The sequence below is a fragment of the Canis lupus genome, chromosome 32, assembly GCF_048164855.1.
Source record: "Canis lupus baileyi chromosome 32, mCanLup2.hap1, whole genome shotgun sequence".
Lineage (NCBI taxonomy): Eukaryota > Metazoa > Chordata > Mammalia > Carnivora > Canidae > Canis > Canis lupus.
This window is the reverse complement of record NC_132869.1, coordinates 36,613,620-36,629,169: the sequence shown is the minus strand read 5'-3', so window position 1 is coordinate 36,629,169 and position 15,550 is coordinate 36,613,620. Positions and strand designations below refer to the sequence as shown.

At 38.2% G+C, this 15,550-nt stretch overlaps 1 protein-coding gene across 3 annotated transcripts in view; it reads right to left on the bottom strand.

The window, feature by feature from the left end:
* The window catches only part of GLCE (glucuronic acid epimerase), a 114,633-nt gene that overhangs the window by 13,027 nt on the left and 86,056 nt on the right, over nucleotides 1-15,550 (bottom strand). For 2 of the 3 annotated variants that reach the window (XM_072809384.1, XM_072809383.1), the window contains one exon: nucleotides 1,371-1,966. The exons of the other annotated variant lie outside the window; for it this stretch is intronic. In XM_072809384.1, coding sequence (XP_072665485.1) covers nucleotides 1,371-1,953 — 583 coding nt within the window. In that variant the 5' untranslated portion in view covers nucleotides 1,954-1,966. The remainder of the gene's footprint in view (nucleotides 1-1,370; nucleotides 1,967-15,550) is intronic. 3 annotated transcript variants of the gene reach the window in all.

Genomic DNA, 15,550 nt, shown 5'->3' with positions numbered 1-15,550 from the left:
GCAGAGACACAGACAGAGGGATAAGCAGGCTCCTTGAGAGGAGCCTGATGCAGGACTCGATTCCTGGACTGGGATCATGCCCTGAGCTGAAGGCAGACATTCAACCGCTGAGCGCTGAGCCACCCAGGGGTCCCTAAATGACATCTTTTATTTTATTTATTTATTTTTAAAAGATTTTAATTATTCATTCATGAGACAGAGAGAGAGAGAGAGAGGCAGAGACACAGGCAGAGAGAGAAGCAGGCTCCACGCAGGGAGCCTAACGTGGGACTTGATCTCGGGACTCCAGGACCACGCCCTGGGCCGAAGGCAGGCACTAAACTGCTGAGCCATCCTGGGATATCCTAAATGACATATTTTATTTTATTTTATTTTATTTTAGATTTTATTTATTTATGAGAGACAGAGAGAGAGAGAGGCAGAGACACCAGCAGAGGGAGAAGCAGGCTCCATGCAGGGAGCCTGATGTGGGACTCGGGGCTCGAACCCAGGACTCTAGGGTCATGCCCCTAGCCGAAGGTGGGCGCTAAACCGAGCCACCCAGGGATCCCCCTAAATAACATATTTTAAAGTCAAATTCTATTTGGCTTTCTGATCAATCTTAGGTTTGAAATACAAATTCCAAAATGTACCAATTATACTCATAAGAAAGGTCTCAAAGACAATGAAAGACAGTATGTAATAGACTATAAGAGTGTAGCATAAAAGGTCAGAGAAAATGGTGTCTATGTGTTATCTTGTTCCGAGGATTTTATTTTATTATTTTATTTTTTTTAAAGATTTTTTATTTATTCATGAGAGACACACAGAGAGAAGCAGAGACACAGGCAGAGGGAGAAGCGGGCTCCATGCAGGGAACCTGATGTGGGACTTGATCCCGGGACTCCAGGTCATGCCCTGAGCCAAAGGCAGACACTCAACCACTGAGCCACTCAGGCATCCCTGTTCCGAGGATTTTAAACCTCCCTCGAGAGATGATACCTGGCTAATGTGGTACCAAAACTGAACTGGTACACAGATAGGTCTATTGGTCTCCTGTTCCTGTCTCCTCTCATAGGACCATAACTGTATCTTTTCATGCAAAATTTTTGGAGACGCTGTGCCTTTACCTTACTGGTGAGAATTTCAGATTCTGAGGCAGGTTAATGGAATAATCCTATTTGCTCAGGTGTGATATTCTTGCAGCCCTTAAATCACATCATCTAGAAAATTGCCCCAGGTTCAGACTTAACCTGTTCCTCCTTGCTAAGTCAGAGCAATGAATGGTCTCTGGTAATAAGCCATGTACTTGCTAGATAATTAACACCTACAACTTCTTATTCCTCAACACAATCAGGATAGAAGATACAGTGGAGCGGACGGATACCAACCTTCAACCCCACTTATGCACTTGACTCTGTCCCGGACTTCCACATTATAGCCTTCAAAGGACATAAACACACCATCAGGGTGATAGGGGGCTCTCTGTGCATAGACTTTGGAATAGCTATGAGAGAATTCAAACCGATCATAGCCATCATACTGAACCACCTTTCCATATACGTCAAAATATTTCTCCACCCAAGTGAATGGAAGAAAGACTTCATTCCCCTCTCGTCTCCCTTTAATTGTGTGTTCATCATTTATGAGACAGTCAATTTCTTCATATTTGAGCCCTAACACCTTGCTTCCCCCATTGCTGTTGAAGCTCCCAACAACAGGGGGTGCTTTCTGCTGTTCCTGAGGGAATGCTTCCTCAGACTGTTTGGCCATGTGGTTCACATAGTGATTACTCTCAGATGCTGCTGCTCTTTTTTCTAATCCATCCACTCTGAAGCCACTACTCAAGTGCCGTGGAAACTGGATCGCTTTATCGCTGGAACATTTATTCCACAGAAGTACTGTGACCAAAGTGAAGAGTGTGCAGATGATAATCAAAGTCTTGTAGTTGACCCGAGCTGCCAAGCAACGCATATTCAGACCATACCTATGGAGGCAAGAAGAAAAATTCATGCAAAGATGTTATTGCAGACATTTCATGGGATAAGGTTTTCTTTATTTTTTTTTTATACTGAACCACATTAAGGCAATTTTATTCACTGCAGTAACCTGATCAGATTTAAAATTACTAACTCAAACTTTTTAGCAGAGACAAAGAAAAGGCAGAGGAGCTTCGCCCTCTTAAAATACTTAATTAGCATGACCCTCTAAAGCAGATATTCTTAAACTTTGTGACTCTCTTGGTATCTTAATAATCATTTCAAAGTTTCCAGGCCAAAAGAAATACCTAAAAGAAATCCATGTAATAAGTAGTTGGGCCCAAACAACTTAATGCATTATTTTTGTCCCAACAAGTTAGCTGTTTGAAAAAACATAAGGGTATTGCTAGCCATGTTGCCAAATCCAACAGTGAATTTTTAGTGCTCGTCCTACTTGATTTCTCAGCAGCTTGAATAGTCAATGACTCTTTCCTACTGGAAACATTTTCTTCTCATGGCTTCCGGGGCACGATCCTCTTGTGGCTCCCTCTCCTTATACACCACTAGCTGCTCCTTCTCAGTCACCTCTGATCATTCTTTCTCATCTACCTGAATCTTAAGTGTTAGCATGCCTAAAGGTCTCCATCCTCACACCTCATTATCTCTATTCCCTCCTAGGTGATCTCACCCACTCTGCCAGAGCTTTCTTCAGAACTGCAGACACACACATATATATCTAAGTGCCAATCCAAGTAGTTGACATCTTTACTTGGAGGTCAAATGGACTTCTGAAACATCCAAAACTTAAGTCCTAGTCTTTCCCCCCAATCTGTTTCTCTTTTCCTACTGCTCAGACCAGAAACGTCTACTCCTTTCTTGCTCACCCTATATCTAATCATTTAGGAAATGTTGTTGGTTCTATTTTCAAATTACACCCAGAATCTGACCTCTTTTCCCCAACTCCACTGTTACCACCATATCCAAGGCACTGTCATCTTTTATTTGGAATACTGAAATCATGTCCAAACTGGTCTCCTTATTTCTACCCCCAAGTCTATTTGCAACATAGCCATTATAATGATGTTTTTAAATATAAGCCAGATCATGTCACTCTAGTCATGACGGGAAAACAATCTGATGCTGTTGCATCTGCTGGCCATATGGTGTACCAGTCAGTTGTGACTGCAATTAAAAGTAGTCCTGAAATGCCTATTGCTGATGTCACAGGGAACTATGGAAAATTATGGGATTAGTCTCCTTATTGTTTGCTATAGTAGCTCGATAACTTATTTTATGGTATAACTCCACAACTACTTTACTGTTTGTAATTCTTCATCCCTTTTTTTCTCTCAATAAACCCTTTTGGCAGTAATGAGATTTAAAAAAAAATCAAACCCAAAATGAAAATGTTTAGTGAAAATTTATACAATAATCTTCTATTTTTTAAGAAAGCTAATGGTGAAAGCGTAATTATCTATCTAAAGTAAGCTTTACACCCATTGTGGGGCTTGAACTCATGACCCCAAGATCAAGAGTTTCATGCTCTGTAGACTAAGCCAGAGAGATACCCCCCTCATCCATTTCTTTTAATTCCAAGACAAAGTACCTTTGAGTTCTTGAAAGTCTGAAAACAACTTCAGTCTGCTCTTACCTTTGATTAACAGTTTGGTAAGATATAGAATCTCTGATTACACATTTTTTTCTTTCGAAAAGTTGTAGGCAATGTTTTACTGTCTTAAAGCATTAAGAGAATTAGAGATGACAGGTTTGATTTCGGTCTGACACTTGTCACTTTGTACATCCTCTGGATCTTTAGTTTATCCTTGAAATTCTGCAGCTTCCCAAGAAAGTAGTACATTATGATATCTGATTTGCTATTTCAGCACTTGCTGTGTCCTTTCAATCTGAAAACTTGTGTTCTTTTATTCTGTTTAATGAGTGTAGTAGGATCTTCCTGCAGCCCTAAGAATATGAGAGTTCATTTCTTGTTAAGTTCTCTCTGATTAGCTCTATTTTCTTCAGCAGCAATTTTTCTGATTATTTTAGTCTCTCTTTCATGCCATCAGTTTTGCTCACATGCCTGGTAATCTTGGTTACTCATTCATATTTATGCCTGGATGACTCATTAATCAACACAGATTTCCTCTACCATTGTGGAAATGGTCTGATTTTCGGCTAGACTGCTCTCCTGAGGAGGACTCTGTGTAGGGTAGTTAGTTACAAGCTGTGTTCCTTTAGGGTGCATGGGTAGGGTGCCAACAGGCCCTCTAAAAGCCAGAACGATGATGGTGTTTTTCTTTTGTTCTGGAGACCTAACTTGTACTCTAGAAGCCTTAGCTTTTCCCAATTTCTCTACAGGATATGTTTGATATTTTGCTTGGTGTGCATGCCTGCTATATATATATATCAATAGTCCAAGTACAGAGATGAGAGTGGTGTAGGCAGATGAGAGGGTAGAGTTGTGCCTTTTAGTACCTGAACAGAGAGATCTAGAAATCTGCTCAGTTATCACTTTTTGGTAGTCTTCCTACTTATTGGTTTCTTCATTTTTTATTCCTATACATTTTATTTCAGTAGGGCATCAGGAGGGAAAAAGGCAAAGACAGAGTTTGGTCCATCTTGGAAATCATACACAGATTTAAGAGCTGGAATCCAGTAAGACTTTATCATCTGCTATGAAAAAATGCTAAAAATGCTAAAAAAAACAAAGAGTGGTATAAGCAAACCTTCAGAAATCATATATTTATAAAGGATTTCCTTATATTGTAGTACAGGCAAACTGATAACACTAAATGGTGTTTATTTAAAAAAGCAGTATTTCTTTTTTTAAAAAATATTTAATTTATTTATTCATGAAAGACAGAGGTGGGGGGGGGGGCGCAGAGACACAGGCAGAGGGAGAAGCAGGCTCCATGCAGGGAACCCGACGTGGGACTCGATCCCAGGTCCCTAGGATCACACCCTGGACTGAAGGCGGTGCTAAACCCTGAGCCACCTGGGCTGCCCCAATCTTTCTTTAAGCATTCCTGAAAAACACTTATGTGCCAACATTTGAATCACTTGTCAGCTATACCTAACATTTAGATCAATTAAAATAGAAATATAAAGATTTTGTCCCATCTCTGAGAAGTGTCCTTCCTCCACAATGGAGAGTGAACATGCTTATGGAACTAGACTACCATTACAATGAGACACATGATGGGAAAGTAAAGAAAAATGAAAATAAAAAGCTTTTATTAACCATTAGGCTCAGATTTTGTTATCTGATACTATCCCTTATTAAAAGTAATGATGGCTTCTTAGAGAAATGGAGGATTCCAGGTCTAAAAGCCTTGCTATGCCAGAAAATAAAGAAAACTTTGAAATATCAGTAAGATCATAATCCAGGGGATCAAAAAAGCAACAGGAGATAAAATGAGATCAAAAACACTGATAACTTTGAAGCTGAGATATATTCAAAGTTCACTACATTATTCTCTATACTTTTGTTTGCTTGAACATTTCCATAATAAAAAAATAGTTATCATAGCAAAAAGACACAAGACAAGAATCAACCTGAAAGGTCCCTTTCACCATTAGTCAAAGTTGTAAGAATTGTGATTGATATTAACTGAAATAATAAAAATCCATGAGTCTATAATCATAGTCTAAAAGGAAAAGTCAGAAACAAACCCAAAAAACAAACATATCATCTTCTGATTTAGTTATTAGTAACTAAATGAAATTATTTATCTGGCCTTTGCAAGAGAACAAACCAATAGCTCCAGATGATAGACAATTCTGTTACTGAAAAACAGTGGCTAATGAGGTAGCAGAAAAAAATTTAAAATATCAGAAAATTAGTATTATGTGATCCCTCATGAAATTTACTCATTTAGACAAGCATTATATTCAGGTATATGTCTGATAGGGACCTAGAGATTCATACTGTGCAAAGTAACACCAAATACATTATTTTTCAGTAGTAAGATGAAAAAGCTGAAACTCTACAATGAAGGGATCAGATTTGTTACCCTAATTCAGTGTTCAAATTCAATCTCATTAATGGTGACTCATCCAGATACTGTGCTTTTTGATGAGTTAAAATAAGAAGTAAATAACCTGTCATAGATCCGAGCAAAAAATGTTTAATATGGATCTCTTGGGCCTTACAATTTGACTTTTAATTAATAGGAAATACAAGAGATAGAGGAACAAGTTAAATGTAGATGCAACCAGACACATCTTTTTTTTTTTTTTTCTTTTTAAGATTTATTTGAGAGAGAGAAAAAGAGCAAGTATGCACGTGAGTAGGGGGAGGGGCAGAGGAGATGGAGAGAGACTCATCAAGCAGACTGCCCCTGAGCGCAGAGCCCCACTCGGAGCCCAATATGGAGCTCCATCCCAGGTCCCTGAGATCATGAGCTGAGCCAAAACCAAGAGCAGGCCATTTAAGTGATGGAGCCACCCAGGTGTCCCTCAACAAGACATGTTTAGAAAGCAAGAGAGCCGGCCCTGTTGCCTCAATAAGTCAGTGGTATGAAAAGAAAGAGGACTAGGTTAGATTTTTTTTTTTTCCCCAAAGAGACTTATTAGGGCATATGACAACCAGATGTGAGACTTGGTCCTCCCCTGGGAAATCTGACTGTAGACTTGTTAAGAAGTGAAGATGGAAATACATACAGAAGCTGTTTATTGAAAAAAGGAGGCTACAGGGCAGCCTGGATGGCTCAGTGGTTTAGCACGGCCTTCAGCCCAGGGCGGGATCCTGGAGACCCGGGATCAAGTCCCACATCGGGCTCCCTGCATGTAGCCTGCTTCTCCCTCTGCCTGTGTCTCTCATGAATAAATAAATAAAATCTTAAAAAAAAAAAAGAAAAAAAGATAAAAAAGAAAAAAAAAGGAGGCTACAAAACAGCATACATAGAACAATATCACTTTAGTAAACAATGCACACATAGGTCTTTATTTTCTCATTTCTCATATGTACTGGGTTTTTAAAAAAATCATTAAAGTTAAGGTCAAAGTCACTTTCGTTAAAATATTAAAGGAAATGTAAATTTTAAAGCTTAAAAATGTTTATAAATCTTTAGTTTTCAAAATAGGCACTGACATTTTTTTCAGGGAAGGGGGAAAATATGGGAGAAAGGCGAATAGAAAATAAGAAAACCTTGAACACTGATATGCACTATTAACTGCCAAATAGATTTATCTAAAAGTAAACATAATTTAAAGTTGCTCAAATTATAGAAAACTAACCAGAAACTTTAAAATTGCAGAAAGTAGACTGCACTGACATTTTGCTAGTACAATAACAACAGGACCTTTAACAGACCAAACCAGGGTTTTCTGCTGAGTGGTGATAAGCTTCCTACTTATTTTAAAACTTTTGACACATCTATAAACCAGATTAACCTTTCAAGTTAAAAAAGGAAAGTTTAAAAAGTCAGTAAATTCAAAAACTTTGAAACCTCATCTATTGCAGACCCTAAGATTTATTTCATTAGAAACATAATCCAATAAAAATTGGTTTAGTACCTTTGGAGATCTAAAACAGAAAATTATATTCGTTAAGATCATAAAGAAACTGTGAAATAATTTCTTTTCAGTAATGATGGAAAACAAAATATAACTTAGTTATCCTTTGGGAAAGCAAATTGCTCTCTTCTAAAATGATTTACAATCCAAAGAACTCTTGTGATGTAGATACTTTACTTTTCAAATTCACCTTTCTAACTGAACATTTCAAGTAACCAAGTCATTCAGTAAACATTAAATCATAGATGTCAATCACCATGAGTTTTTAAAATATGAAGGTTATATTTCAGTTAAGAATATTTAAATACATTCGTAAAAAATTTCATTGAAAGAAATTTCTTTCCTCTGAATAACGCAGACCAAGGCTTGCTTGATCATTTTTTTCTCTTACTTACGTATCTAATAATTTGTATTTCTTACAATACTTTGGTTCCAAGTAAACAGAAAAGTAGTTGTGCAGCAGCTAAATTGTCTCAATCACCATCTATTCAGCACCTACTCTGTGGCAGGTAAGGCACTATCCTTGTCCCTGAAGGCCAGATTTTTCAGAAATATGCACGTAACAATACTGAGATAAGAATGTAAAAAAGTTACATAGAAATATGCTATGACACACAGAAAAGGAGGCCTATAACTCTCCCTTAATTGTTTAAGGTGTTAAGGAAAGCTTCAAGGTGGAATGAATACAACTGACAACTAAGCATGTTCCCAAATCAGGTAATCTGCACTTGCCATGCCCTCTGCCTGGCATTGCTTCCCCAGATAACAACTGGCTTGCTCCCTTACTTCTTCAGGTCACTGCTGAAGTGTTAATTTATCAGAGGAGCCTTCTTTCCCTGATTACCTTATCTAAAACAGTATTTCTCACTCCATCACTCTCTAAGGTCTACACTCAGCTATATTCTTCTTCACATTTACCACACTTGGTATTATACATATTTAGCTTATTATCCATCTCCAATCCACTAGAATCTAAGTTCTATGAGGACTGGGATTTTGTTTCTCCTGTTCACTGCTGGATCCCCAGTGCCTAAAAATGTGTCCGGTTCACAGTAGACATTCAATAAAGATTTGTTGAATGAATGAATATTGTTAAGTATGCAATTTTATTTTTTTTTTAATTTTATTTATTCATTTGAGAGACAGAGAGAGGAGGGGTATGACTGGGGGAAGGGACAGAGGGAGAGGCACAAGAAGACCCTGGCTGAAGGTGGAGCCCAAGGCAGAGATTGATCCTATGATCCTGAGATTATGACCTGAGCTAAAATCAAGAGCTGGACACTCGACTGACTGAGTCACCCAGGCGTCCCTTATTTTTTTTATTTTATTTTATTTTATTTTATTTTATTTTATTTTATTTTATTTTATTTTATTTTATTTTATTTTATTTTATTTTATTTTATTATTTTTTTTAAACAAAGGCAGGAAGGGGCAGAAAGAGAGGGGGAGAGAGAGAATCTCAAGCAGGCTCCATGCTGGCATGGAGCCCGATGTGGGGCTTGATCTCACAACTCTGAGATCGTCACCTGAGCTGAAATCAAGAGTCAGATGCTTAACTGACTTGAGCCACCCAGGTACCCTATGTATGCAATTTTTTAAAATAATAGACAATTTTGTTTTCCTTCCCATATTTGGGTATTCTGAAATCATAATCCAAATAAAGTAAACATAATTGAGACAACAGAATATGGACCGTGATGCTGTAAACTGGCCAACTCTTTAAAATAGATTTAAAGTTTAATTATTGCTGTTAGAAAGTTCCATCTGTTTACTGCTTGATAGACCAAGACTTAAATTACACAAATGGTTAAGTACTTTGTGATAGCTCTAATACAAAAGAGAAATGCCTAATATTTCTGGTGGTCAAGACTCTTCCAGCAAGGTAAAACAAGTAGTATTGTCACTATGAAGGACAAAATGAGAAGGCAACTTTGCTATCCCATTTTTTAAAAATAACAAAGTTAAAATAATCTATGATACAACTGGCTTACAATGCTTCAAATAAGATTATATTTCTAGGTAAGCACCCCAAAGAAATTGAGTAGGCGGTATAGAGTACACAGGTATACCTCAGAGATACTGCAGGTTAGGTTCCAGAACACTGCAATAAAGCAAATATCACAATATGACGAGTAATTTTTTAGTTTCCCAGTGCTTTTGAGTACACTGTTAATAGACTATTATGCTTAGTTGACTACAATGTAGTCTATTAAGTGTGCAACAGTATTATGTCTAAAAAAACAATGTACAGACCTTAATTAAAAAACACTTTATTGGGCAGCCCAGTGGCTCAGCGGTTTAGCACCGCCTTTGGCACAGGGCCAGATCCTGGAGACCCGGGATTGAGTCCTGCATTGGGCTCCCTGGAGGGAGCCTGCTTCTCCCTCTGCCTGTGCCTGTGCCTGTGCCTCTCTCCCTCTCTCTCTGTGGATCTCTCATGATTAAATAAATAAAATCTTAAAAAAAAACCACTTTATTGCTAAAAAATTCTAATCATCACATAAGCTTTCAAGGAGTTGTAATCTTTGCTGGTGGAGGGTCTTGCCTTGATACTGATGGCTGCTGAGAGATCAGGGTGGTGGATGCTGAAGGTTGGGGTGGCTGTGACAATTTCTTAAAATAAGACAACAGTGAAGTTGGCCCTATCGATTGACTCTTCCTTTCACAAAATGATTTCTCTGCAGCATGGATGGGTTTGAAAGCATTTTACCCAGAGTGGAACTCCTTCCAAAACTGGAATCAATCCTCTCAAAACCTGCTGCCGCTCTATCAACTAACTTTATGTCTTATTCTAACTCCTTCATTGTCATTTTAACAATCTTCAGAGCATCTTCACCAGAGTAGATTCCATCTCAAGACACCACCTTCTTTGCTCACCCATAAGAAGCAACTCATCAGTTAGTTTTAGCTTGTGATTATAGCAATTCAGTCCCACCTTCAGATTCCACTTCTAATTCCAGTTCTCTTGCTATTTCCACTACATCTACGATACTTCTTCCGCTGAAGTCTTGAACCTCTCAAAGTCCTCCATGAGGGTTGGAAAACGTTTCTTCCAAACTTCTGTTAATGCTGGTATTTTGACCTTCCTCGTGAACGTTCTCAATGCCATTTAGAATGCTAAATTCTTTCCAGAAGGTTTTCAATTTACTTTGCCCAGATCCATCAGAGGAATCACTCTCTATGGCCGCTATAGCCTTATGAAATGTATTTAACATTTTTTTTTTTTTTAAAGGGAGAGAGTGTGTGTGTTCACGAGGCAGGGCAGAGGCAAAGAGGAAGAATCTTAAGCAGGCTCCATGACCAGCATGGAGACCAATGTAGGGCTCAATGTCACAACCCTAAGATAATGACCTAAGCCAAAATCAAGAGTCAGACACAACCAACTGAGCCACTCAGGCGCTCCTGAAATGTATTTCTTAAAGTAATAAGACTGAAAAGTTGAAATTCCCCTTGATCCATGGGCTACAGAAGAGCTGATGTGTTTGCAGGTATGAAAAGAATATTAATCTCACTGTACATCTCCATCAGAGCTCTTGGGTTACTAGGTGCATTGTCAGTGAACAGTAATATTTTGAAGGACTCTTTTTCTTCCAAACAGTAGGTCTCAACAGTGGGTTTAAAAATAAAATTCAGTAAATTGTGTTATAAAGAGATGTGTCACCATCTAGGCTTTGTTGTTCCATTTACAGAGCACAGGCAGAGTGCATTTAGCATAATCTTAAGGGCCCCAGGATTTTCACAATGGTAAATGACTCCTGGCTTCAACTTTAAGTCACCAGCTGCATTAGCCCCTAACCAGTCAGCCAGCCCGTCCTTTTTTTTTTTTTTTTTTAATTTTTTTTTTTTAATGATAGTCACACACACAGAGAGAGAGAGAGAGGCAGAGACACAGGCAGAGGGAGAAGCAGGCTCCATGCACCGGGAGCCCGACGTGGGATTCGATCCCGGGTCTCCAGGATCGCGCCCTGGGCCAAAGGCAGGCACTAAACCGCTGCGCCACCCAGGGATCCCCAGCCTATCCTTTGAAGCTTTGAGTCCAGGCATGGACTTCTCTCCAACAATGAAAGTCTGACATGACATCTTCTTCCAATATAAGGCTGTTTCATTCAACGCTGAAAATCTACTGTTTAGTATAACCACCTTCATTAATTACCTTGGCTAGAACTTCTGGATAACTTGCTGCAGCTTTCTGTATCTCTGCTTGCTGCTTCACCTTGCACATTTATGTTATGGAGATGGCTTCTTTCCTTACACCTCAGGACCCAACCTCTCCTAGCTTCAAACTTTTCTTTCGCAGCATCGTCACCTCTTAGCTTACGCAGAATTACAGAGAGTTAGGGCCTTGCTCTGGATTAAGCTGTGGCTTAAGGAAATGTTGTGGCTGGTTTGATCTTTGATGCAGACCACTAAAACTTTCTCCTATCAGCAATAAGGTTACTCTGCTTTCTTATCACTCGTGTGTTTACTGGAGTAGCACTGTTAATTTTCTTCAAGAACTTTTCCTTTGCATTTACCACTTGGCTGTTTGGCACAAGAGGTCTAGCTTTTGGCCTGTCTCTGCCTTCAACATGAATTCCTTATTGAGCTTAATCATTTCTACCTTTTGATTTAAAAACACAGACATGTGACTCTGAACATGTAGAGGCCACGGCAGGGTTTTAACTGACCTAATTTTGAAATTGTTGTGTTCAGGAACAGAGAGGCCCAAGAACAGGGAGAAAGAATGGCCAGTCCAGGGAGCCAGAACATATGTAACATATATAGCAATTAAGTTTGCTGTCTTTTATGGGCACAGTTCATGGACCCCCAAAACAATTACAATAATAACATCAAAGATCACTGATCACAGATCACCATAATAAATTGAAAAAGTTTAAAATATTGTGAGTCACCAAAATGTGACACAGAGACAAGAAGTGAGCAAATACTACTGGAAAAATGATACCCATAGACTTGTTGGACGCACGGTTGACATAAATTTTCAATTTATTAAAAAAAAGGACACAAACTGCAATATATGTGAATTGCAATAAAACAAAACACCATAAAATGAGGTATGTCTATATTACGTGATTCACATTTTACAGACAAAGGGACTAGGATATAACAGCCCACAAGAGATTCACTTAAAAAGGACAGGGCAAAAGCCAAGACAGGTGGGAACTTAAACATGGTTAAAAGTTGTGTTTCTTTATATTTTATGAATGATGAAACAAACAGGTTTTGTAAATGTTAAGTAATTTATCCTAAGTTACATGATGGTTCAACTTGAAATCTGAACTTGTCTGACTCCAAACCTTGTGCTCTGACGTGTCATAAAGTATCTTTGAGCAGTTATAGATTGTACTTCAGAAGCTGAATACTATCCTTCCCCAGAATATATTCTAATTTATAACAGGTTACCACCCTGTGAATTGGACTCAGCCATCAAGGATGTTATTCTAGACAGAGTTGAATTTTGACCATGAATCCATAGTTTGCATAGGTAAAATACAATTTTAGAAAAAGTTACCTATTCTAAAAATTTATTCGTATCTCTGAATGAAGCTACTGGAATTTTTAAATTTTCTTCAAATCTAACAATTATGACATATTAATATTAGAAAAGAATAGAAAGGAGTTGTAATTATGGATATATACACATGTATATGTCATCTAATAAAACTACCTGCTTTCCACATGGGTTAGAATAATTAAGCCCTTGAAAAATAGGATCCTCAGTGGCCCCACGTACCCAGCAACAGCTTACAAATGCATTACAATAACTCATTTTTGCTAATAATTATTGTAATGTACTGGGATAACTTGTCCAAGAAAAACCTTTCTCTAGAGATAGAAATGGAGTTTACTAATAACAGTTTCATCAGTCCATGTTAATATGAGGCTTTGAAAATAATGTACTGGTGTCTTAAAAACTCCAAGGTGGCAGTATATAAGGAAAGTAACTAGCATTAATATAAGAAATTAAGAATAGGGGCACCTTGGGTGGCTTAGCGGTTTGGCACCACCTTCAGCCCAGGGTATGATCCTGGGGACCCAGGATCGAGTCCCGCATCAGGCTCTCTGTATGGAGCCTGCTTCTCACTCTGCCTGTGTCTCTGCCTCTCTCTCTCTCTCTGTTTCTCATGAATAAATAAATACAATCTTAAAAAAAAAAAAAGAAATTAAGAATATAAGAAAGAATTTTTTTTTAAAGATTGTATTTATTTATTCATGAGAGACACAGAGAGGCAGAGACACAGGCAGAGGGAGAAGCAGGGTCCATGCAGGAAGCCCAATGTGGGACTCGATCCCGGGTCTCCAGGATCACACCCTGCGCTGAAGGCAGACACTCAACCGCTGAGCCACCCAGGCGTCCCAAGAAAGAAATCTTTAGTAAAAAAAATTTTTGTTCCATGACTATCTTTTTTTATTTTTTAAGATTTATTTACTTGAGAGAGAAAGAGAGATAGAGCAGGAGCAGAGGGGATGGACAGAGAGAGAGGGATTAAGTAAAAAAAAAAAATTATTCTATAATTTTTTTAAAAGATTTTATTTATTTACTTGAGAGAGAGAGAGCTCAAGAGAGAGCAGGAACAGGGCAGGGAGGGGCAGAGGGAGAGGGAGAAGCAGACTCCCCTCTAAACAGGAAGCCCGACTCAGGGCTCCATCCCAGGACCCTGGTTTTATGACCTGAGCCTAAGGCAGACACTTAACTGACTGAGCCACCCATGTGCCTCCATGACTATCTTCTTATTAGCAATAACAACTGCCACCAAACCAAAAAAAAAAAAAAAAAAAGAAAAAATTCCTTTAATATACTTTAACTTTTTTTTTTTTTTTAGTCTTGGATACAGATTGTCTCTAATTACCTTCAGAATGAAAATTACCTATGGCATCAAAGTTCAAATTATCTACTCAGTTACTCATCACAAATATGCTTTGAAGCAAGTTACGCCAATACTGCCATTTTCTCTGCTATTCTCTTATAAACATATCTATTGCAGAAAAGGAAAAAAACAAACAATAAAAATGAAAAACTTTAAACAGAGATGAAGGAGAGTCATCTAATGAGGAATACATTAACTGTATAAATAAAAACTCAAAATAGAACTTGGGAGTTGGGAGAAGATACACTTGTGGTACTGTACTCTATCCGCAAGGAGACCTGAGACCACTTGGTATTTTCTATTATCACAGAGTGTAGAAGCTCACAGTTTTTTCCCAATTTTTTTTTATTGTGCTAAAATACATGTAATATAAAATTTACCACCTTAATAATTTTTCAGTGTACAGAAAAACAAGTGGTATTAAATATATTTATAATGTTGTGCTATCATCACTACCATTCATTTCCTAACTCTTCACCTTGTAAAACTGAAACTCCCGTGACCATTAAACAGTAACTCTCAGGGATCCCTGGGTGGCTCAGTGGTTTAGCACCCGTCTTCGGCCCAGGGTGTGATCCTGGAGTCCCGGGATCGAGTCCCACATTGGGCTCCCTGCCTAGAGCCTTCTTCTCCCTCTGCCTGTGTCTCTACCTCTCTCTCTCTGTCTCTCAGGAATAAATAAATAAAATCTTTAAAACAAAAAACCAAAAAATCCCCAGTAACTCTCTATTCCTCTCTCCCCATCAGCCCCTGGCAACACCATTCTACTTTCTGTGTCTATGACTTTGGCCACTTTAAGTATCTCATGTAAGTGGAATCGTATAGTATTTGCCTTTTTTTTGTAACTAGTCTATTTCACATAGCATAATGGCTTCAAGTTTCATCCATCCATGGTATGGATGTTATATATGTTAGAATTTCTTTAAGACTTAATAATGTTTTATTATATGTACACACCACATTTTTCTTAGCTATTCATCAGCTGATGGACACTTGGGTTACTTGCACTTCTTGGCTACTGTGAATGCTGCTTCTATAGACATGGGTGTGCAAACATCTTTTCAAGACCCTGTTTTCAATTATTTAGGATATATACCTAAAAGAGTTACTGGAGCATATGGTAATTCCATTTCTAAGTTTCTGAGGAACCACCCTACTGTTTTCCATAATAGCTGTTAACATTATATTCCCACAGTGCATACAGTT